Source organism: Dama dama, chromosome 23, assembly GCF_033118175.1.
Source record: "Dama dama isolate Ldn47 chromosome 23, ASM3311817v1, whole genome shotgun sequence".
NCBI lineage: Eukaryota > Metazoa > Chordata > Mammalia > Artiodactyla > Cervidae > Dama > Dama dama.
Window position 1 is genome coordinate 63,303,825 of NC_083703.1, and position 24,679 is coordinate 63,328,503.

The window sequence follows — 24,679 nt, forward strand, 5'->3', positions numbered from 1 at the left end:
AGCAAAGAGGGCACCAGGTCTGGCAAGGAGGGGCAGGCCAAAGCCTGGACAGAGAGCCCTGGTCAGCTCCAGATTCTGAGTGCCCCTCCCCTCGGGCTGCTTTCTCGGAGATGAATGCACTCCCTGGCCTGAAGCCTGACTCTCAGAAGGCTGCCACCGGCTCACTCGGGGTCACAGAGCCACCCAGGGTGCCTGGCCAGGACAGACAGACATGCTGGGGGTGGGGTGGGGGGCTGAGGGAGGGGGAGGGGTTCTAAGCTGTGAACACAGAGGACACGGAGGGCCACACCCTAGGGCGCCCCTGCCTCTGTGTGTGAGCAGGAACGTATCCTCACCCCTCCAGGCCTTGGTTTTTCCATCTGGGAAATGGAAGGGTCAGGTCCCTTCCAGCTGAGAGGGCTCTGGCCAAGGTGCTGAGTCACTAGGGGCAGTGGGGAGGGGGCAGAACAGCCTCTCCCACCCCAAAGGGGCCTAGGGAGTGGGGACGCAAGAGGAACAGGACAGCTGCGCACAGGGGTGAAGGGTGGGGAAGGGGTGCAGGTGAGTGACCCCGGCTGGGCCAGGGTGCTGCAGGGCCACCTGCCAGGCAAGGGGAGGGTGTACAGACCACAGAGGGTGAGTGTGGGCAGCGCCGACCAACTCTGGGATCCCACAGCCCTTGGGTGGGATCTGAGGGGGTCGGGGGTCAGCACAGGTCAGGAGTCAGGGGTGGGGGGCGGGGAACGGCTGCTTCCTCTCCCAGGCCCCCTTGCCTGGGTCAGCCCAGCCTGGGGCTGCCAGAGAGGGGCACCGTGGCCGCTCCCGTGACCAAGAGTTGACAGCCCCCGCCCGGCCAGACACATACACGGGGTGGTTTGGGGTTGGGGGGGCCGCGGGGGCAGCGACACTAAACCAGAGGCAAGGAGAGATAAGCAGAGAAAGAGTGAGAGGCAGAACATGGGACACAAAGGCAGCGAGATAAAGATAAGGGAGACACACGGAAACAGAGGACAAGAGAGAAATCGTGAGAGAGACCCAGAGGCCGAGGCAGAGCCCCCAGCAAACCTGGAGGGAGACACATGGACATAGGGACGGGGAAAATCAGAATGAGCGAGGGCATGGAGAGACAGTGCGAGGCAGTCCAGAGAGACCGGGAGCGACCCCGCGAGACTGACCACCCCCAGGACCACAGCGCCGGCACCCCCGGCCCGCTCCCCACTCACGTCCTGGAAGAGCGCGTGTCCGGCGGGCCCGGCGGCGGGCGAGGGCGCGGGCGCAGGGGGTCGCGGGGGCTCGGGCGCGGGCGGCCGGATCAGGCACACGGTGAGCAGCCCCGCGCACGCCATGGCGCCGCCACCCGCTTGGCTCCGGCTCGGCTGCGGCTCCGGGCTCTGGACGCCGCCGCTGCCGCCGCCGCCGCGGACTTGGGGGGACGCGCAGGGGGGGCGCCCGCCCATCGGCGCCGGCGCGGAGGCTGAGGGCCCCGCCCCCTGCAGCTCCGCCCCCGCCGGGCGGGCCCCCGAGGCCCCCCTCCCCGCCCAGCCCCGGCCAGCGCCAGAGCGCGGCCCTCCGCCCGCCCGCCTCCAGGGCCTCAGCTTCACCGTCTGGCGAAGGGGAGCAAACTCCAGCCTTTAAGGCGGCAAGAGCCACGCAATGCAGAACACCAACATAATGCACCTGTGCGACTCCCCATTCTCCGGGGGTGGCGGCCAATGGGGAGAAGTCACCCAAGGGGTCAGTCCCTCCTGGGGACCGGCTAAGCGAATGACGGCCGGTGTGGAATATTACACAGCCAGGAACAGGACGGGAGGGGCTGCGCGTGCCCACTGAGGGCGGGTCCCCACATCTTTACAGCGTCGAGTAAACTGCGGGAGCACAGGCGCGCCACCTAGTGGGCAAAACCCGCAAGCACCTGCACCTGTGAGTGTACCTTCTGCAAAATGGGAGTAAGGGAAGATCAGGTTGTTTCGGGGACTGACAGTGAGGGCTTAAAATAGAGGTCGGCTCCAAGAAAGCCCACCTAAGGGTGTGCTAAACAGATCCGTGTGGACCGCCTGCCAGTCACCCTCCACGCTCAAGCTCAACTCAGACTTCCCGCCCCTACCATGGATCCCCCTCTTCAATCTATCATCCCCCGCTGCAGCCAGAGGAAGCTTTTAAAACATGAAAAGGGAGCATTACTCCTCTCTGGCTCACCAGTTCTCTCCCCCTGAATAAAGCCCAAGACTGAATGTCTCTCCACTCTGGCCCTCACCTCAGGCTCCAGCCACCCTGGTTTCTCTCAGGTCCTGGGCCCATATTGCCTTCTCCTGCTTGCTGTATTCTTCCTCTTCCTTCTCAGTTAATTTCTACTATCCTACAACTTTAGGTCGGGCACCACCTTTTCCAGGAAGCCCTCCCTGATTCTCTCATTTATTTGAGTTTCCTCCAGCAGATTCTGAGAGCTCAACAAAGGGAAGGAACACGTGTCCCCAGAACCTGACACAGAATCAGCCGGTTGTAATTATCTGCTGCCTGTTTACAAATGTCCAGAAACATCTGGAAGGAGCATAGCCAACTGATCAGGGTGGCCTCTCTGTGGCTGGGAAAAAAGGGAATTCATTGCTTACTTTACTGGACCAGTTTTTTAATTAGGATTTAAAAAAAGGTGATGAAGCCGATCATTCTTGGGGCCGTGAGGCTCAAATAAAATGAAACCAGGTAGGGACAGGGAAACAGAAAGTAGGGGACGGTCATTATGCCAGCAACCTTGACCTCTCCCACCCACAGACCTGCTCCCAATACACAGTCCCCAAAACGGGCCCAAACACCATCAATATATTTATTAAAACCAAAGCAGAGGGAACAGAGCTGTTAGGAAGGCAAATCAAAGTGCAGATTGGAGGGTGGGGCAGAGCAAGAAGTCGGGTGGAGGGGGCACTTCAAACGCCACAGGAAGGGCCCCTGTGGTCTGGGCTGGGGGGGGGAGGCCCTTCACCCCACCCCTCCTGCCCACCCTGTCAGTGAAGGTCCCCCACTCACCTCTCCCATCTCACATCCATCCTGGGGGCAGCTGGGGCCCTGCAGTGACCCCGCGGGGAGGGACCACCCCCTCGATCCACCCATGGCTGTCAGTCAGTCAGTCTGTATCTCCCTCCCTCGCTTTCTGAATAAATAAACCACTCAGGCCTCAGCTCCTTCGGAGTGGGGCAAAGAACAGCTCAGGGACCCCTGCCCTCGCTCAGGGGGTAAGGGAATTGCGGCACCAGTCCCACATCCCTCCTACCCTTTGCTGATGCCCCAAGCTTGCCAAAAAGGCCTTGATAAATAAATAACGCTCCATTAAAGCTTCAATCAGAAAAACCTTTAAGACGATAGAAGTGCTCTCGCTGCCCTGCCAACAAGCAGGCCAAGGCCTCTCCACCTGGCCTGGTCAGCACACAGGATTCTGGGGGCAGGTGGCCACCCTGGGCCTCGTGGGGCCCCTGGAGCAAGAAGACCAAAAGTGCAGTTAGAGCCCCCACCACGCGCACACATGGACTCATGCACACACACGTGGACACACTGGGGCGTGTTTTCAGTGCACGCACAGATGTGTTCACCTTCATTCCCCGGGACATGCACACACACATGCTCACACACCACTCACCCCGTGGACACACACGTCGGGGGTTGGGTGCATGCACAAACACACCACAAACAGAATTCTTCCCTTCCTGGCTTGCTCAGCCTCCTGGCAGGAGCCAGACTCCAGAGCTAGAAGCCTCTGGAGGTAGGAGAGAGGGGCATAAATTAAACGTTTCCAATTAGGCTAGGACGGCCAGGGGCGGGGGGCTCCAGGGCTGCAGAGATGGGGTGGGCATCTCAGGAGGCCCTGGTCCCCCTGAGCCCTGTCAGAAATCCAGGGGAGTGAGGTCCCCAAAGTCACAGTCGAAGAGGTCTCTGATGCCCTCACCCTCCTCGAGGCCAAAGTGGTAGTCGAGGGCCTCGTGGGGGGGAGACAGGCTGATGAACTCCTCGGGGAGGAGGCCGGAAAAGTCCTCCCTCACGTGCTCCAGGAGTGAGTCGGCCGCCACCAGCGGGGACAGGCGGTCCTCGTCCACGGGGGCCCGCAGGCCGCCCATCCGGGAAAGCAGAGGTTCTGGGGAGACGGGGGAGCATCACAGGCCGGGGACACCCCAGCGGGGAGGGGCTGACACACCTGCCCACCCACCTGGGAGGGGCCCGGTCCACCCGGCCCACCCTGCCTTCACCAACCTTGCTCCAGGCTGAGCAGGGACTGACTGGGATCCGTGGCAGGCGATGAGGAGGGTGATGATGGTGGTGGTGGCACTGCGGTGGCAAGGTCAGCTGCCCTGTCCTCCTCCCCCGAAGCTGCCCCCTGGGACGGGGTCTTTCCAGGGCTGGTTCCGCCCACACTCTCCTCAGGACACAGGAAAACGTCGATCGGGCCTTGTTTGCTCTTAAGGGAGATCTGAAAGGTCTGGGTGGAGGTAGCAGGCAGGGTAAACCAAGGCTCAGCTGGACTACCAGCCCAGCCCGGTCCGTCCTGGTCTGGTCTAGACTCCCAGGTCTCACCTCCGAGGAGTCCACGGCTTGGAGCTGGGTCTCAGGGGGAGCCTTGATCACCATGACCATCTGCTCTGCAGGGTCTGCGATGCTACGAAGGTCCTGGCAGGTCACATAGGCCAGGGTTGGTGGAGTCAAGGACAACATGATCTTTGGCCTTTGGGGGCCACCCACCCAGACAGCTCAGAAGGCAGAGCCCATCCCTGCCTAGTCACTCCTGTCCTCTACATCGCCCACTCCAGGGGCTGGCACATAGTTGGTGCTCAAGCAGATCTCATGCCCTTGAGCCTGCTTCTATATCCGTACAATGAGATCACGCTACCTATTAAATCTCAAGGTAATGATGGCTGCCTATAATCATTTCATAAAAATTACTTAAATCCAGGCATAGTCCTAAGAATTTATTCTGACCTATGACCTTGATGTCAATTAGTGTGTGTGTGAGAGTTAAGTTGCTCAGTCATGTCTGACTCTGTAACCCCATGGACTACAGCCCACCAAGCTCCTCTCTCCATGGGATTCTCCAGGCAAGAATACTGGAATAGGTTGCCATTCTCTTCTCCAGGTGATCCTCCTGACCCAGGGATTGAACCCAGGTCTCCCACACTATAGGCAGATTCTTTAACGTCTGAGCCGTTATCTCCAAAATGTATAAACTTCTTTCAAAATAAAGTTCCTATTTTTGTAAATAAAAGCATCTCTAACCTTGAAGCTACAACCAGGTATTGAATCCCTGTATTAAATAAATGCGTTATTACTGATACTAGCTTTTCTGGTTTTAATCTGTATAGCTTTGAAACAGGATTGTTTTCCCCCTTTTCCAGAGGAAGCTGAGACTCAGAGAGGTTAAGTAACTTGTCCAGTGTCACACCGTGAGTGAATGCTGAGCCAGGAGCAGTATCCAAAGCCAGAACCCTCTCCTGAATCCAGGGCCCAGGGTAAGCCCCTCCATTCCCACTTGGATGAGGCTCTGGTCACCCTCCAGGCAGTTCAAGGATATCGCTGGCTGTCAGCATCCTCAGAGAGCAGACGCAGCTGTGTGGTGCAGACGTGGAGCAGGTGATCCAGCTGCCGCTCGCTCTCCTGCAGTTGCTGGAGGTCCTGAGTCAATCCTTCAAGCCGCCCGCCGATCCCCACCGTTGCATGGCTGCCTCTGGCGGGAGGCAACGGGAGGGGTCAGCAGCTCCCAGCCCTCTTCCCTGGAGCTGTGACCCTCAGCAACCAGTCTGCTGCTGCCCCCTGCCCCTCATGGCCTGGCTCCTCAGCCGGGCTTCCAAGGCAGACTGGCTGGATTCAGAGTCGGGTCTGAATGTCTGGGAACACCCACGTGGCCCTTGTAGGGGCCTGGATAAGTACACGAGGGCAGACATGCCGTGGAACACTCTGTAGTTGTGTAAAAAGACATGAATGCATTAGATGCAAAAATGGAAGCATTTGTAAGACATATCAAGTGAAAAGAAAATAAATAAATCGATGTAGAATGGAATATCTACCCAAAACTGAAAACACAAATGTGTCAGAGTGGAATAAGATCCAGGGAAAGAGGCAAAAACGGGAAAAAAAACTAAGCATTAACCAGAATAAAACAGTTGTGTTAGCCAAGCTCATCAACAGCAACAGAAGCCAGAATAGCGGTCACCTGGGTGGTATGAGGAAGGGACAGTGTCTGGGAAGGGGCACACGGGAAGTTTCTGGGGTGCTAGAAATGTTCCTTAACCTTATCCAGATGGTGGTTACCCAGGTGAAGAAATGGAAAGTTGCGCTGAGCTAGATATGTAAGATTTGTGTTCCTTCCTGCATCCATCACCTCATGGAAGCCAGCTCTCCTCTCTAAACCTTGGTTTGCCCAGCCATAAGATGGGGACGTGGGCAGCCACAAGCAGGTATGGCTCTCAGCGCCTCTGGCCTAGCCCGCCTGGGGTCTCCGCCTACCCTCCTGTCCACTGGTACCTACAGCCACTGGATGTGGTTCTTGGACTTCTTGGCGATGAGCTTGATGCCCTCCAGGACGTTGGTGATGTCGTAGATGCGCCGTTTCTGCACCTTCAGCACCTCGGCCGCCCAGTTCAGGTCGACCACCCCGTCAGCCGAGCGGCTCAGTAACTCCAAGAAGCGTTTGGTGGTCAGGTTCAACGATGTTTCATAGCGTGACTTCTCCCCTGGGGACTTCACACCTGGGGGCCAGGCAGGAAAAAGTCCCTCAGCACCACCCCCAGCCATACTGGGCCCCCTGGCAACAGCAGGGCAGGAGGATGGCAGGGTGGGGGTGGGAGGGGGCAGATGGTTCCTTCCCCTTGGTAAGGCCAAGCAGGGAGGCCCCATGGCTGCTGCCTGCCAACCACAGCATTCCTCTTCCCGCTGGGGAACTTCCCACCCCCTAGGGCTTGGGGAAGCCATGCCAGGCGGCCACTCCAGCTGCCCCTTGGGGCCCCCCGAGGCCTGGATCAGACCCAGGCCTGACAGACCATAGCTTACTCTGCAAGCACACCTGTCTGTCCACGCCCCCTCAATGTGGGTCTGGCCAGGGGGCCTGCCCGAGCCCAAGCCCTGGGGGTACCTTTTCCTGGGTGGCGGCCTCTGCCCCGAGCTGGCCCGCTGCTCTCGGCCAGGTATTGATGGTCAGTTTCCAGGTCCAACCTCCGCTTCACCTATGGCAAAAACAATGGGAGGATGCCCAGTAACCAGGAGAGTGGGGCCACAAGAGACCTGGCTGAGGACCGGGTGCTCCTGGGCTGCCCCCTGCCCGTCACTCTACCAGGATGCCCAAGAGTGTGAGTGAGGGGGAGGTCCCAGGCAGCACGATCCTTCCCCACAGGACAGAACACTCAACCGGAAGGCAGACGTTCAAGCCCCAGTTCCACCACTACCTCCCTGGGGGACCTGTGGTAGTTTGCAAATTTTTTTGCTTCTCCTCTTTTTAACAGATGGAGCCTGATGTTCCTCCCCTTAAGTACGGGCCCGATCCGGTAACTCGCTTCTAATGAACAGAATGTGGCGGAAGTGACGGTGTGTCCCTTCTGAGACAGGGTCACACAGGCACTGAAGCGTCCTCCTGGCCCTTTATTGGATCCCTCCCTCGTGGCTGGAGCTAGTGGCTGTGTCACATACGCACTAACTAGCCCTAAGGAGGCCCACCTAAATCCCCGCCCCCAGCGGCAACATGGGCAGGATTAGAAGCACATCCTCCAACCCTGGTCATGCCTTCTGATGACTGCAGCCGGGCCAGCGTTTGGCATTAACCTCAGAAGAGGTCCTCTTGGGGCCCCCCGAGGCCTGGATCAGACCCAGGCCTGACAGACCCTCGGGGGTCTGGGTGCCAGAAGCACCCAGCCAAGTCACCGCTGAATGTCCCACCCTCAGAAACTGTAGGATAACAAATGTCTGATGTTTTAAGCCGTTGGGATACAGATCCCCTGAATGAGTCACTACCTCTCTGGATTCTGATTTGTCTGTGAATACAGCAGCACAATCACGGCCCCATTTTACAGGTAGGACAACCCAAGCCCAGAAAGACTCAAGGTGATACGGCAGGAAGTGCCAGAGCCAGGATTCTCGCACGAGGATGGAGACTGCCCCGGGGACTTCACAGGCATCTCCCTCAAATCCTGACCCAAACCAGCTGTCCCTGCCCCTCTGCCACCCACAGGGTTTCCTGAGCTGGAACCTGGTTCAGGCCCACCCACTGCCCTCATCGCATCTAGCTGCCAAAAATCCCATCACCACAGCCACTGGCACTTCCTATCTGGTCCATCCAGCTATCTTCCCACTGGTCTCCCTGCCTCCATCGGTCCCCTCCACCTCAGTATCCTCACCTGCACCACTTCTCCACAGGAACTTCTGCTGAGCTTCTGAGTTTCTGCACAGACCTGCGCCTCCAAGCCTTAGCCCATGCTGGTCCCTCCTTGGCTGGCCCTCGCCTCCCTCCCTCCCAGTTCACACCAACGCTTCCCCCTCCATAGAGAGGCACCTTACTCATCACCTCAGTCTTTCCAATCAATCGCGCAATAGAAATGGAGCCTCTTCTCCCTCAGGACTACCACAAACCCAACCCTTCCCCACACGGTCTCTCACCACAAATTTCTGCAGGTGTGTTAGTCTCACCCAGAGGCCAGGGAGCCCCTTGGAGGCTGGCACTGGGTCTGAATAATCTCTGCACGCAGGGTCTGGGCATCAGCATGTGTTTGCTGAATGAACCACCCGACATGCTGCTGGACTCAGACACTCCCCTCTCACGCAGGCACTTGTGATTTCCTCAGGCGTCTGCCAATATCAGAGCTAACGCATGCTGAGTGCTTCCTGTGTCCTAAGCACCGCTAGGTAGCCGCTTCACCTGCATGTGATCACCCACAACCTCCAGCCGCCTTGCAGCAGGGGTTCTGATGACTTCCACTTCCTGAGGAGCCTGCACCTCGCAGAGGTCACACAATGAGAGGTGGAGTCAGGATTCGAACCTCAGTGGGCTGGGCAGAGGCTCATCCGGAAGCCAGGCTCCCGCAGGCCAAACCACAACATACTCGCTCTCCCGCCTCACCCCAAAGCCCTGAACCCTAGCATGCTCCAGCCAACCGCACCCTTTGCCTCCCTCCTGCCCCCTCAAAAGGGTGCCCAAGCTGAAGGTGGATCCATGCCACACTCAGGCAGACAGATGCCCATCTCTGCCGCTGTTCTCCAAAGATGCAGGCACAGGGACCCAAAAAGCAGGGATGAAAGAAATCCAGATGACTCAAATACCTATCCATGGGAGAGGCCACAAAAACTGGTTCATCCAGCCCTTGGAATACCACACTGCTGTCAAGAAGGATGGGGGCAGGTTGATACAAAACTCTCCCAAAGACATAGTGACAAGAAAAACATGGTTACGAAGCAATGCATTTATGTGATCCCTTTTGGGGATTAAAAAGCTCATGAAACCATTTTCTCTGCTTCAGTTTGTATTATTATAGAATCCATTTCAGGAGTAACCTTGGTATCAGGGCGAGGACCTGAGGAATTGCTGCCTTGACTCTAAAGTGAGGATGATGTGCTTTTGGAACACAGAAGTATAAGTGAAAAACTTCAATTTCTAAAACTTTAGAAGGATGTCATAACCACCTTAAAAAAAAGAAAAAAGCAGACTCTAGAAGAGAAAAAATGAAAAATGGATGGGGCTGGGGATCTTGTCCCCCTCAACTTTCTTATCTCTTCTTCTATAGGAAATATGTATTATATTCAGTTTGTTTTTTAAGAGCCATGACAACAGGGGAGATGTGGACAGGAAGAGCCAGAAGGAATGGCTGAATTGCAGAGCCTTGTAGGCAGGAGGCACTCAATGAATGCGCACTTGTGCAGAAGCTGAGCCTGTAGCTTGTTTCAAGGACTGCCCCCAAACAAATGCTAGTGCAGACGGTGAGTGGAAGCCACAGCTCAGATAGCCAGTGGCTACTCACAGGTATGATGTTAGGGGGTGTTGGACGGCAAAAACTGGGCCCATGTTTCTGGACTACAGCAGCAAGGTGGTACCGGGCCCTACCCCCGCTCATGGCAGAAAACGCCTACTGGCCCTTAAGTACTGTGACAGCAGAGGCTCTTTACTTGCCTCTGTGCCTAGAACCTCAGAGACACTCACTAAAAACTGCTGAATGAATGAAACTTTCAGATCCAATGATGCTGCCCCTGACACCCCGGGAGCAGAAGGCAAACCTCCTGATACCAGTCCCTGGCTGGCCCTCTAAGCCTGAAGCTCCATTGGCCAAGGGCAGGACAGCCCTAGGCCTAAGCACCTGTCAATCAGCTAAATGGAGGCTATTCGTTCAGGCTCCAAGCTGGTACCTGCAGGAACAGGTTGCTGGGGTACAGGAGACCAACCGGGGGACCCACCCTGTGCAACTTCCCTCCCTCTCACTCATTAGGAGGAAGGGACCCTGGGCTTCCTTCAATCTCTATTAGCATCTCCAGGAAGTTAAGGCTTGCCAGCAGTTAACCACTCAGGAAATCTGGACTGGTCCCACCACTCATGAGCTGACTCACCAGGGAAGGTTGTTAACATCTCTAAGCCTCAGCTTCCCTATCTGTAAAACGGGAAAGTTGTTGACAGGGTTAAACGAGTTAACTGGGTAAAGTGCTTGGCACATGGCCTAACTCACAAAACAGTCTCAAAACAATGGTGCCTCCTATTGTTATTATTAGCATTTCAGTGATTCCGGAAGGATGGATGTACTGGGCAGGGGGCCAAAGGGGTCGGGGGAACCTTGTTGGGATGCCTCAGGGACCAGCTGCTACCCAGGCCTCCAGTCAGCAGTTGCGCTTCCACCTCCTTGCCCTGGGCCCTGCCTCCCCGCCTCAACTTGCTCAGCCAACTGTGCTGAGACCCCATCCTGCCTGCCCATCCATGCCCTAGCTTTACCCAGAGGCTACACCAGTCAAACTGGTCTCCACGCCCTGTCCTGCAGCCCACAGGACCAAGCTCTAGGCCTCTGCCCCCTCCTTCCCCCCACCCCCTAATTCAGACACCTCTCTGGGCCCCCTAGTCTCAACTGTCTTTAGCCTCTTGCTGTGCAGGGAGCACTTTATCAAGGGATCTCCCTGGGGCGTTTACTCTCTCCTGGCACTGGGGGCCTCCTCTCCAGCTCCCAGAGGCCTAGCCCACCCAGGACTTCCACTGGGGCCCCGGGGTCTGTCTGCCTGATTAATGAGGTTCCATGGCAACCAGGGCCTGGGAGGGTGGAGGGTGGCAGATGGAAGGACAGGCAGAGGGAGGGGATCAGCAGCTGGCCCAGTCACCCCCGCCCCTGCAGAGTAGGCCTCCCAGCCAGGCAGCCTGTCCCCAGAGGCCCGGAGGGCCAGGCCTGCACCTGGCAGTCCCAGAGACAGGAAGGAGGGTCTCCTCAATGGCTCCTCTACGTTCTGGTCCCAGAATACCCCCCCTTTGACCTCCCCAAGCAGCCATGCCCACCACCCAGCCACAAGTTCTGGTCTGAAGCCAGCAGGCCTCAGTTTAAATCCCACTTGCAGCCTTGTGACCAGGGGGCAAGCCACTTCCCCTCTCTGGGCACAGTTCAGATGGGCACAGTGACAACACCGAGCTCACAGCATGGATGTGAGTTTTAGCTGCCTTGAAGTCAGCCAGAGGCCTGGCATGCAGTCAGCGACAGCTGAATACACGTGGACCATTATTATCATTGAGTCTGCTCTGGCGAGGAAGCTGAGGCCCAGAGCACAGAGCAGCAAACAAGGACTGGCCCGAGGTCACCCCGCACCCCAGGGCGGAGCCCCGAGGCCCAACCCAGGCTCGGCACCGCCCAGCCTGAGAGCCTCAGCCCACCCTCCCCCGCCCCCGCTGCCGCCGGGCCAAACATCGCGCCCCGCCCGGGTCTGCGTGGGGGTCCAAGGCAGCGCACTCGGCCCAGTGTCCCTGGTGTCCGTACCGGCGGGCGGCCGAGCGCGGGGCGCGGCGCGCTGGGTGTGGGCCGGGGCGCCTGCGGAGTGGCGAAGAGCAGCAGGTCAGGGTCCCGGGGGCCGGCGGCGGGTGCGGCGGGGCCGGCGGGGGCCGGCGGGGCGCTGGCGTCCTGCGCCGTGGAGATGATGACGATCTGCGAGGAGTCGAGCAGCCGCAGCGCGCCGGCCCCGAGCAGGGCCTCCAGCGCCGGCGCGCAAGGGCCGCCCGCGGGGGCCCCGGCCACGGCCATGGCGCTCACGGCCCGCGCGGCCCGGGTGGCAGTCGGCGGCGGCGGCGCGGGCCCATGGCTGCAGGCCGAGGCGAGGGCTAGATCCCGCTCCGGATCCCGCTCCGCCCCCGGCCGCCGCTGCCTGCAAAGTCCCGGCCACTTTTACGCGCCAAATCCTTTTTGCCGCGAAAGAGCCACGAGCCGCCGAGCGCTACCACCATTGGCTGCCCGGACTGTGACGGAGGCGACGGCGACAGCGTCCATTGGCTGCAGCGCGCCGGGCCGGCGGGGGAGGGCGGGACGGGGCGGCGGCGCGAGGCGGCACGGCCAATCGCGGGTCGGGGCGCGCGCAGGCTTTGTCGGGGCGGTGCCAGGCGCGTTCGCATTCCCCGCCCTCAGAGGGGAGGACCCCTGTCCGAGGAGTGGTGGCCCCACCCCCTCCCCGACGCACCCCCTTCTGGCCGATGCCTCTGAGTGGAGACCTTGAGGACAGAATATTCGTCCATTAAGCATATCTCAACGTCAGCAGACCCCACGTGACCCCGAGATCTCTCACCTGTGGCCCCAACACCCTCGGCCAGATCTCTAGAAACTGCCTCTCCTCTCTTCTGGCTTCTCAGGCCCACCTCCAAGCTCCAGCCACATCTCCCTCAACTTCCCTCACCAAAGCCGTTCACTTTCAAATCGTGTGCCTACCCTATTCCTCTCACCCAGAGCCCAAGCAGAAGGGAGCTGTCGGAAAATGGGGAGGGATGTCTGGCCCAATACAGCTCTGGACTTTTCTACAAGCCTTCCTATAGCTGGAAACTCTTCAGTATCCAATGCACACTTCTGCTTGAACTGATTTACTCATTCAACAAACGTTTTGAGAGCCGGCTGTAAGCCCCATTCTTGACTTCTGGCGCTAAGGAACTCACAGTTTAGCGAAAAAGGGAAGAGGGAAATAGGTAACAAGCATTTACAACATGATGTGGAATTTTCACTATTAATTCCATGTTAGATCTCACAAAGGGAGGAGGTGAGTATGCTGAGCATGAAAATGCATTTAATCCGGAGGCCCTGGGACCTCTCCATCAGCCATTTCTCATTGCTCAGATCAGCTGATTTGAGCAATACTGTCCTCTCCTCTATGCCAGGCTCTGTGCCAGCACTGAGGGCAGAGATGTAAAAGGCTTGATGATTTCTATGAACTTGCCTGCCATCTGGTGGGGACTGACCCATCAGGGGAAAAAAAAAAAAAGCTAAAATGCAATCAAGAGTGAGATCCCTAGGCCCTGTATAAATATCACTTCTTCCAGGGAGCACTCAGGTATTGAAGTTATCCGCTTCCTCCATTGTCCACCCCCACCTCTGTTCCAGCACTGAGTGCACACTGGATTTATCTGCCTTCCTTATCAGACTGGGAGCTCCAATAGGGCCTCTTCCCAACACTGGCCTGATCCACAGTAGATGCTGAGAAGGGCTGTAAAAAGAATCAGGCTCACACTGGAGGCTACCTGGAATGTCCCAGGTTTCAGAATCACCTGGGTGCTTGTTAACTATGGGCCCACCCCATCCCTGCCAATTTAGAATCTAAGTGCCCAGGAATCATTTTCACAAACAAACCCCTACCCTCATGCCAGGTGACTTTTATGTACGTTCACATTGGAGAACCAATCGGTGTACTTGTATAACCAAAATGTGTGGGGCAGCCTCAAATTACAGTACCTTGCAGTCACTTCATAGCCTGTTTCCTCATCTGTAAAATGGGTTCACTGCCATTCCCCCACCTCACCTTCCAGGGTTGCCATGTGTATGAAAAGTATAAGGGATCTGAAAGTGTTTCAAAAACTATTAAGATGAGGTGGTTTAGGAACACACCAGGAGTTTCCTAAGCAGTTTGTGAAATTACCCATCGCAAATCCCAGACTATATGAGCACTAGAAGGGACCAGAGAGACTAAATAAGCTTCTTACAGTACAGAAGGGAAAACTGAAGCCCATTCAGGAGTGAAGCCAGCCAGTGACACAATCTGGCAGGCAATGGATTCCCAGCCCCGGGGCTGGCCTGTCCCCCTCCTCCCTCCCCAGTTCGAGAAGCTCCCACTAGAATGGTAGGTCTCATTCTAAATAGCCAAGCCAGATCCTGACAAGAGGGTGAGAGAAGCCAGCAACATTCCCACTCCAGAGGGAATTTCCTTCCTTCACACATTCCCAAAGGGGCTCAACAGCAGTAACATTCATTCTGTGAAGCCCTCTCATGCCCAACAGTCATTCAGCAAACATTTATCAGGCACCTATTATATACTAAGCACTGTACTGGTTGCTGGTGAAGGAAGACAGATACCATTATCACTGCCCCATTTTAGGATGAGGAAACTGAGACCTAAAGGGCATGAGCTGACCTAGCCAATGAAAAAGCTTATTATTCAGACTTGGTAAGACCAAAGCCTGGGGATTTTCAACGCCCTGCCCTCCCTAAAGGATTCCAGTACACAATCTCCTAGGTCAAAGCAGGTACCCTCCTTCCCACAAGCTCTCCTGTCCTATAGCAAAAAGGAGTGAAGAGCAGAATTTCCAGTGTGAACTCAGAGATAAGGGCCTTCTGCATCTATTAATACCCACTTGAAAGCAGCAAAGTCTTTCTAAGATAGAGCTTCTTAGCCCCAAGTCCGACATATCCTGATAAGCCTGTTCTCAACAGTTCTCAGACTTCAAAAAAAAAAATCCTCAATTACTGGGCAGCCATTTCCACTGATGATCCCTTTCGACCTGATAAATAAGTGAAGCTCGTTTATCTACATGGCGCAGAAAGGAGGCTCAGAGAGGGGCACTTGCCGTTGAAGGTCACACAGCAGAATAGAAGTCTTCCACTGTAAAACCCAGGGCCTGCCCTTCCCCTATGACCCCTCCGTAAATACCCCAGGGTCAGCCTCAGGGCTGTTAAGAGTACAATGTGTGGTTTCCAAAAGGTATTATGTGGATAGTAGCTTAATTAACAGGGGCTCCCTGTCCATCTCCACCTTCCTCAAGTCCTAACTCAAGAGGAGTCCAAAGGGGTGGAAGCTCCTGGAGCCACGATCCTTTGCCTGAAGACCTCTTTCCAAGAGGCAGGCTGGTGGAGGAGTGACGGCGTGGGTTTCTAAAATCAGGTGGATGTAAACGAGAATCCAAGTCTGTGACCTTGGACAAGTCCGTTCACTTCCTCTGAGCCTTACTCATTCAATCCACTCCCCAGTCTCCATTCAATATTTACTGAGCCCCTGCTATGTATCCGACATTGTGCCAGGTGCTTGGGGGACCAGCTGAAACCAAGACACTCATCTCTGACTCCTGGAGCTCACCCTCCAATGGGAGAGTCAGAATTATTTCTATGTATCTGCACAATATGCTCATTAAGAAGTTTGACAAGCGACACAAATGGTTCAAAGCTATTTATTCCGCATACACCAACTCCCCTAAACGTACATTCATAGCTTAAAAAAAAATCTCCAAACATGAGCATCCTATTATTATAAGGAATACATAATTGGGAGAAATGATTCTGTGGGGACTTCATTTTATTAAGAGGCACAGAGACATCCATTGTTGAGTTTTGGCAGAAGGAGGTGGGGAGTTTTACGTCTGCAACATTACATTCATCTCGAATGATCCCTTGTCACTACACTGAATGGTTTGACTGACGGTTTACTGTCTCTGGAGACGTTCTGTCACGGTGCCAGTCCTGGCTGTGTCTGAACACAGGCCTCTCACCCATTCGGGAGGCTGTCTCACATAGGAGCAAGCCTTGGGAGTCGGGCAGACCCCCACTGTGTGGCTTGACCAGATGGGTAAGTGATTTACCCCCCTGAAGAGCTCTGCTTGCCTCCTTCATAGAACAAGGGGCAGAGGCTCCTCAACAGAATGGGTGTCAGGGTTCAATGAGAAAACAAGACAAGCAGAGTTTGCAAACTGGCCCGCAGGCCGGATTTAATTTGCTCAAAGTATTCTTTCCCTAAATTATGAATTAGCTTTTAAGACAAATTTTAAATTGGGACATGCTATAGAAAAATTTAAGTATCTGGATTTTTAAATTTTGGCCATGTTGCATGGCTTGCAGGATCTTAATTCCCTGACATGTGGAATTCTAACTATTCGATTACAAGGGAATGCCCAAATGTTTGGCTTTAAAAAAAAAGTAATATCTGGCAATGCCAGGTAGGCCATCAGGGTACTGAGCAGGGGCTGTCCCCCATTTAGTCAGAGCCTTGACCCTCCAGGCAACCAGCGTCCCTGCCTGGCTTGCCTCACGTGATGACCTTACTTGCCCTGCCACTCTGAGTTTGCAGTCCCTAATTCCTGCACCTGGCACTGAGTAAGCCTCCAATAAATGTTAGCTACTCTTAGTGACATTACTTGAGCACCAGCCTGGCTCCTCTTTGCGGAAGACGTGGATGTGGAAGGGAAGGGAAGTGGGTGTTCATGGGATTTAGTGCCAGCCAGCAGTTGCCTAAATGTGTGGCCTTGGCTAAGTCTTTGGTCATCAGCCAGTCCAAATGTCCAGCCGGAGGGTCCAAGGTCAGTGGAAGTGGCTAGGCCTCTGGTCCATAAGTAAGCCTCCCTTCCCTTGTGCCCCCATTATCCCATGAGCTCAAGCTCTGGGGACCCCTTCTCCTCTCCAAGGCTCACCCAGTGCCTCTTCCTTTCTCTCTATCACTCCAGCCTCTGCAGTGGGATTATGCTTTTCCAAGCCGAAGACAGAAAATCTGACGCAGTGGCCATGCCTGCCCTGACCAGGGCTGCAGTGAGGGGGTGGGGAGCCCTTAAAGCAGAAGGGCTCTGTTTTCTCACCTGTAAAATGGGGGTGGTAATAATAATGATCACAGTATTCACCTTATAGGCCTGCAGGGACATTAACTGAGTTATGAAAGGGCTTAGGGCAGTAGTTGGCACATAGGGAGCCCTCAATAAATGTCAGCAGTTACTAAGAATGAAGGCTGAATTACTGGAGCAGCTTGCCTACATCTCCTCCCAATTTTTCCAAATGAGAAAAGAAAAAAACTTGTTAGGCTGCAGAACGAGGTTTCAAGATGCAATCCGTGCACCGCTTCCCAAACTTTATTAGGCTCAGAGACAAGGAGAAAAACACATTTGGACGGCAATGAAGTGTGTAGATGAGACAATCCTATATTCCACTGATTCTCAGACCATTTTCTAAAAATTGATTAATTTTTTTTGGCTGCACCAGGGGGCAGGTGAGAATCTTAGTTCCCTGACCAGGGATTGAACCCATGCCTCCTGCAGTGGAAGTACAGAGTCTTAACCACTGGACCACCAGGGAAGTCCTCTATCAAATTTTCTTTTTTCATATTTAACAGCTCTGAAAGTGAGGTGCATCATACAATCAATGGCATGCCCATTTTTAGTCAGCAGCTCTTCTCTTTCCTAGGTGCTCAAGATAAAACATTGTGCCTCATTTTGGAGGGTGTCTTGGAAGTCGGAGATAAGGTGGCTGAAAAGCACGGGGCCCCTGGGCTTGCCCCCTCAGAGGCCTCGTTCTTCTCATCACCTCCAGCCTCACCAGCACATTTGAGGCTGGCCACGGTGGAGCGAGTTGCTTTTCTTTCATTTTGCTCGTTTTCTTTCTGACACCTGCTGACCTGCATTTGGTCCCGGGGTTGACAGGCACATGGCAAATGCGGTCAGGGAGGGGAGTAGAGAGAGCTCAGGAAGAGAAGAGAAAAGCTTTTCATAATATATTAAGATATTCAGAGAGGAGGAGCCTGAGATATTCTCCCTCCCTCTCCTCCTTTTTTTTTTGAACAACAACAAAAAAATCCCTGCTGGAAGCCAGAGTTATATATATGCCAAACAGGCCAGGAAACCCAGCAGGCCTCCTGGAGCTGGCAATGAACCGAAACAGGGGCATTGTGTCCAGGCCACTGGCTGGCTGAGGGGCATTGTTAGGGCCTGGCCCTGTCTGGGAAGAGGGGGGCGCAGGGGGCAGGGGGAGTGTGTTCCCATGACTCCCTGGGGAGTGACAACAATCAAGGCCAGCTGGGAAGCTCGCATGCCAGGGGCCCGTGGGCGGGTGGCTGGCCCCAGAGGGGCCGTGGAGGGCTGCAGGGGGCTGAAGAGGCGAGGGGAGGGGGCAAGGTCCAGGTCTGTTTCTCAGCTGGGCGGGGGTGGGGGGGTTCATTTGCTATACCCGTCTCTCTCATCCCCACCTCCAAAAAGTCCTGGGCCACTGAGCCACTTTGCAAATGATACCCCAGATCTGCCCACTTCTCTCCACCCCAGGGCCCCACCCTGGCCCAGGCTGCCATGGTCTCTCACTGGGACCCCTGCCTGGCCTCCTCACTGGATCTTGCTGCCAGCCTGGCTCTCTACGTTCTGTTCCCCACGCACAGCTAGAAGGATCTTTCCAAAATGTAAATCACATCACAGCCACATCACTCTCCTGCTTAAACCTGCCAAAGGCTGCCTGTCAAACTGAGAAGAAAACCCAAACCCCTCACTCTAGCCCACAAAGCCTGCCTGATGGGCCCAGCCAGCCTCTGGGGCTCTAGCTCCGACACTACGGGAAGCCCCCACCTGCCATTCTGTCCCAATCTCTCGGACCTCCTGCAGGTCCTGGAATGCTGTCAGCTGTTCCCCCCTTAGGGCCTGTGCACTTTGCAGCTCCTATGCTGGGAACACCCTTCCTCTACCTCTCGGCATGGCTCGCTCCTCATCATTTGGGTCTCAGAGCAAAGAGCACCTCCTCAGAGAGGCTTCCCTGGAAAACAGACCTTGCTGTTCTCGACTGCACTGCCTTCCTGGCACCTGCCACTCTGGACTGTATATTCGTTAGTCTTCCCTCCATGGGTGGTAAACCCCAGGTGAGCAGGAACTGGTTTTTTCATTGCTAAACCCTAGTCTCCCATATCACCAGGTACCTAGTACCGAGCAAGAACTCAGCCAATATTGACTGTTGTTGTTCAGTTGCTAAGCTGTATCCAAGTCTTTGTGATCCCATGGATTGCAGCATGCCAGGCTTCCCTGTTCTTCACTATCTCCCAGAGTTTGCTCAGATTCATGTCCATTGAGTCAGTGATGCTATCCAACCATCTCATCCTCTGTCACCCCCTTCTTCTCTTGCCCTTTATCTTTCCCAGCCTCAGGGTCTTTTCCAATGAGTCAGCTTCTTACATCAGGTGGCAAAGTATTGAAGCTTCAGCATCAGTCCTTCCAATGAATATTCAGAGTTGATTCCCTTTAGGATTGACTGGTTTGATCTCCTTGCAGTCTAAGGGAGTCTCAAGAGTCCTCTCCAGCACTACAGTTTGAAAGTATCAATTCTTCAGCGCTCAGCTTTCTTTATGGTCCAGTTCTCACACCCGTACATGACTACTGGAAAAACCATAGCTTTGTCTATACAGACCTTTGTCGGCAAAGTGATGTCTCTGCTATTTAATACGTTGTCTAGGTTTGTCATAGCTTTTCAGCCACCCTCAAGCAGTTCTGAAACTGTGATTCATGAACCCAAGTTCCATGAACTTGGACAGGAAAAAAAATTACACCTATATTTTCACTAGTCTCTAACTGAAATGTAACATTTCCTTCCATTTTAAATGTAGGCAACAATTCAGAGGCCAATTAGCAGCAACTTGGGACTTTATCACCAAGAGAAATCACAGGTACTTCCTTATCACAGCTGCCCCAGGGATCCTAAGATACTGTTCATGCTTATGACACCTGTGACATCCTGGTAGTTTTGGACCTGCCATTTGATCTTTTTATCTGATGTGTTTAAAAAAGAACACACAGGGCTTCCCTGGTGCCCTGTACTCTCAGCAGTAAAGATTCCACCCGCCAATGCAGGAGACACAAGCTGGATCTCTGACCTGGGAAGATGCCACATGCCTCAGAGCAACTAAGCTCGTGTGCCACAGTTACTGAGCTCTAGAGTCTGGGAGCCGCAACTACGGAGACCCTGAGCTGCAACTACTGAAGCCCACGCACCCTAGAGCCCATGCTCAGCAACAAGAGAAGCCACCGCAATGCGAAGCCCGCACACCACAACTAGAGAGCAGCCCCCGCTTGCCACAGCTAGAGAAAATCCCGAGCAGCAATGAAGACCCAGCACAGCCATAAAAAATATCACTAAGTCACACATATAAAAAATAATGATCATTATTTCAATATTCAATAATTGTTGTCTTTTGTAATTCTATTCATGGTTTAAAAAAACCACATTCTTTTTAAAAAAAGCGGAGTTCTTGAGAAGGGTCTATAGGCTTCACCACACATAAAAAAAGACACCCTGAAAAGCAGTGTCCTGAAAGAGCTGATGTAGGGAGTTCCTTGGCAGTCCAGTGGTTAAAACTCTAAGCTTCCGCTGCAGGGGTCCCAGGTTCAACTCCTTGTTGGAACTAAGATCCCACAAACTGGGGAGCATGAGCAAAAAAAAGAAATGATGAGTATGACTTTGATCTCTCTCAGCTGACATCCAGCCCATGAGAGGCTGAAGGGAGAACTCAGAAAAGCAGGAGAGCAAGGCTTCCAACAGGAACCTCATGACCTGCATTTCACTGCTGCCTGGTCCTGTCTTGTTTATGAACTCATGAGCACACAGGCCTATAACAGAGAGCAGGGAGCCCTCTCGAAAATCAGTACTCAGAGGGGAGCCCAGCTTTCCCTCTGTCCTCGAGCTGGGCCCCTGTGCCCTCCAGTCCCAGGAGTGAGTCCTGCAGGAGGCCTCTGGCTAAACTTAACACAGTCTCATCCAAAATGTGGGCTTTCCCCATGGCTCAGTGGTAAAAAATTCACCTGCAATGCAGGAGCCGCAGGTTCAATCCCTGGGTCAGGAAGATTCCCTGGAGGAGGGAATGGCAAACCACTCCAGTATTCTTGCCTAGAGAATCCCATGGAGAGAGAAGCCTGGCGGGCTACAGCCCATAGGGTCACTCAGAGTTGGACATGACTCAGCACGCACACACCCAAAATGCTTTTCAAGGCTGAAAGAAGATCCTCTCTATCCCTATGAATCTGCAACAAGATAAGGGAAGGAAAAAAAAACATTTCTTTTTATAAATACCCTCATAGAGAGCAACCCACCTGCAGTCACAGATAGACTATTGGTTCCAAGAGGTAGACACCGCACGATGTGCTGGTTTAGGAGGGGGTCAGGTTAAAGCCTGATTCTCACAAACCCAACACGCACTCATGGGAGTGGGAGGAGCGCACAGTGTGGACAGAAACACCATCTCCAGGATCCTTCCTGGAGCCTGCAGAGAGGAAGGCGGCAGTCGTGAGAAGCTGAGGAGGCAGCTTCTTGGAGCCTGGGTTTGTGAATCATCACTCTCACGTGGGTTCCCCAAACAACCTCTAATTTGGGAGAGGAGCAGCAGAAGGGCCTCAAATTCACTTCAACTTTGTCCTTCCCCTTTCAGTTGGAGTTCCGTGGGCATTCATCTTGGGTGTCATCTACGACAAGGCTCAGGACATCTAGGATGATTCATCTTCATGATGATCTGCCCGAGATATTTGGGGACTTGGGGGTGGGGTTGAGGGGGACATGAACTGGCTCAAAGAAAGGACTCCCTTTTTTAAAAAATATAATACTAACACTGACTTTTTTTTTTTTGGTCACGCCCCACGGCTTGCAGGATCTTAGGTTTCTGACTAGGGATTGAACCCGTGCCCTTAGGAATGAAAGCGCCAAGCCCTAACTACTGGACCGCCAGGGAATTCCAGGACTCACTTTTATATCAGATTATTGATCAAAGAGAAACCAAACATGCAGAGAACAAGGAAGGAGTGTCCAAGAGTTCTTGAGATGACAGTGCAATGTAAAAGCTTCTTAGAGGACAAAGATGGGTGGTTGTGCAGAGAATTTCTCATGAAAGGTGCACTAGAATGTATGGATGGGGGCGCCCCTGGCTGGGGCGGTGGCAGGTAGGTGGAGCTGAGGTTCAGGGGGAACTTGACTCTTCCTTATTATACACTTTTTGTACCCATTTATGTTTTGCACTATTGTGTATGCATTATTGCTTAAAAATTTTTGTTTACAGCTTTGCAAGTCAGAGACCTCATAGGAAAGTAGCAGGTGCTTAATTGACACATGTTAAAACACTGCTATTTCAGGAACTAGCATTTATGGAGCACCTACTGTGGGCCAAGGGCCCTCTGGCAATCCCGGTTTTCCAGGTCTTACAGACAGGGAGGCTGGGCCAGGAGGGAGCTGAGTGGGAACTCCTCCCAGAAGCCAGGGCTCTAGTCCTGCATGAGGACCACACCGCCTCCCTCCCTGGAGTGAGCAGTTGGAGGCACCAGATGCTTTGGCAGGATCCAGAGAGATGCCATCTGTGAGGGGAACCTATTCTTAGAGAGCAGAGACAGTGGGTGGGGGAGCCGGCCAACCCCCAGCGGCAGTGGGGGGACGTCGGGAGGAATGGGGGCAGGCAGCCAAGGCTTTTACCTTCAGCTGAGGGGCGGGGCGGGCCAGGTTGAAAGCACAGTGTCCGTAGTCCTTGGGGCCAAGCTTCCTTTTACATTTGGACGATACATTGGAAACAGCAGCAGGCATTTATCAAGTGCTTACTTTATATGCTGTCGTATCATTTAATCCTCCAGACCACCCTCCAAGGCATGTGCCATGAGAATGGCTGTTTAACAGATGACAAGACGGAGGCCCTGAATGGTTAAGTCACTTACAAGGAACCAGCGGGACCAGAACTGAGCCCAGACACTCTGGGTTCCAAAGCTGATAGCCTTAACCACCATGCTCTGCTGCCCCTCAGCTCACTGCACCGGGGGCCAGTTTTAGTTTGGGTTCCCCCAAGAGCAGATCCCGAGATGAGGATGTTGGGTACAAGCAGTTTCTGTGGGAAGTGGTCCCGGGAAGCAGTGGTAGGGGCACGCGGAAGGGAGACAAGGGAGGAGGTGTTATCACAGGAGTGACTGCTGGGGTGGCCAGAGCTCAGTCCTGCTGGGTGCTCTGGGAGCAGTGTGGAGCAGGCACCTGGGAGTTATCCCACCCAGTGGCAGTCGGAGTGCAGAGTGGGGGTCGTCACCAGTCCCTGGTTGACAGCTGCTCCCAGGATGTGTTAATCTCCAGCACCGCAGGTCTGCCGCAGGCTGACAGAGCAGGTGCCGAGGGCAAGGGAGGAGCCCTCAGGCAGAAAGACTCAGGGTGGCAGTGGGGTGGCTGATGTGCACTGAAGTGGTAAGTTAGACAGGATATGGGTGGGGCACTCCAGCATCTGCTTTAAAACCCACTTGCTGGTGGCTACCCTCTCCCCTCCCCATAACCTCAGGACCTCATTCAGCCTCCACAGAGTGAACTAAGGGAAGTTCAAGATCACCTTCTCTAAGCTGGCAGTACAACATCGTGCCTGAGAACACACCGTTTAGACTCAGACCCAGTCCCACTTTCATGACCTAACAGCTCTGTGACATAGCTTCCTCGTTCATCACGTGGGCTACTGGCTGGCCCCCTGTCATTCCCTACCACCTTGTTACTCAAGCTCAGAACAGCAGCAGCCATCACCCAGGAGCCGTGAGAAACCCAGAATCTCAGGCCCCGCCCCAAACCCACTGAATCAGAATCTGCATTTTAATAAGATTTCTAGTGACTCATGTGGATATTTCTACTAGTAATTTTCAAAATATAAAAAGAGACTGAAGTATGCCTACTCCAATTGATGGCCCACGAACCAAATCTCCTGGAGCTGTGTTTGATTTGTTCAGCTTGGTGGTTTAAAAAAAAATTTGTCTGGCACACACACAAGTCTCCAGTTCACCAGGTCCCCATTCCTCCCGACTGCATAGCACCCAGAACATCATCATTTATGCCACTTCCCAGGCCCCTATAGGCATTTGAGTGTGCACCCCAATAACTAGCTAATTTTGCATAGCATAGTTTAGGTTCCTAAATTTAAGGCACTGACAAAAAAAAAAAAAGAACTTTGAAATCGCATAGATCTGGGTTTAAACCCTGGTCTGGCTGTCACACTAGTTGTATTGCCTTTGGCAAGTTACTTCTCCAATCCTCAGTTTCCACATCTGTGAAATGGAGATCAAAATATGTACCTGCAAGGTCATTGTATGGGTTAAAAAGAATAACGGGCAAAGCACCCAGGAAGGAGGAAGGAAGGAGGAGTTCACTAAGCGGATGTCAGTAGTAGTTGAAGCAGCTGTCCTAGTTACACAAGTCCAGCATAGACGCCAGCTATTGCTATGATTATCCTCACTTCAGTAGAAACTGAGCCTCTGAGAAGAACCTCCCCCAAGGTTACACAGCGGTCCAGCAGGGACTCAAACCCAGGTCCTCCAGCTCTGTATCTGCACTGTCCACTAGAATTTTCTGCGAGGATAGAAGGTTCTAATCTGTGCTGCCCAATACAGCAGCCACTAGCCACATGTGGCTGCTGAGCACTTGAAATGTGACTGGTCCAGATTGAAAAATGCTGAAAGTGTAAAATACACACCTGATTCTGATGACTTAGTACAAGAAAAAAAGAAAATAAATAGAAGTAAATAAATAAATAAAAAGAAAAAAATGTAAAA

General features: G+C 53.9%; 1 protein-coding gene across 1 annotated transcript; it reads right to left on the reverse strand.

Annotated features, from left to right (window-relative positions):
- Positions 1–2,786: 2,786 nt before the first annotated feature.
- Positions 2,787–12,217, reverse strand: E2F1 (E2F transcription factor 1). Its single transcript, XM_061127086.1, has 7 exons — positions 11,931–12,217; positions 7,085–7,175; positions 6,482–6,701; positions 5,528–5,680; positions 4,537–4,651; positions 4,216–4,441; positions 2,787–4,099 (listed from the first exon to the last, which is right to left on the reverse strand). The coding sequence occupies exons 1-7, from the start codon at positions 12,189–12,191 to the stop codon at positions 3,852–3,854; spliced, it is 1,314 nt and encodes a 437-aa protein (XP_060983069.1). The 5' UTR covers positions 12,192–12,217; the 3' UTR covers positions 2,787–3,851.
- Between the last annotated feature and the right edge of the window lie 12,462 nt (positions 12,218–24,679).

Bases quoted from the DNA above. Each gene is read 5' to 3' on its own strand.
- E2F1 (XM_061127086.1), bottom strand. From the start codon at position 12,191: ATGGCCGTGGCCGGGGCCCCCGCGGGCGGCCCTTGCGCGCCGGCGCTG. The intron at 4,652-5,527 runs ATATCCTTGAAC...GACTCCACCAAC, and splicing joins GAGGATGCTGACAGCCAGCG to CCTGGCCTATGTGACCTGCC. The intron at 4,100-4,215 runs GTTGGTGAAGGC...CCGTCTCCCCAG, and splicing joins CCTGCTCAGCCTGGAGCAAG to AACCTCTGCTTTCCCGGATG.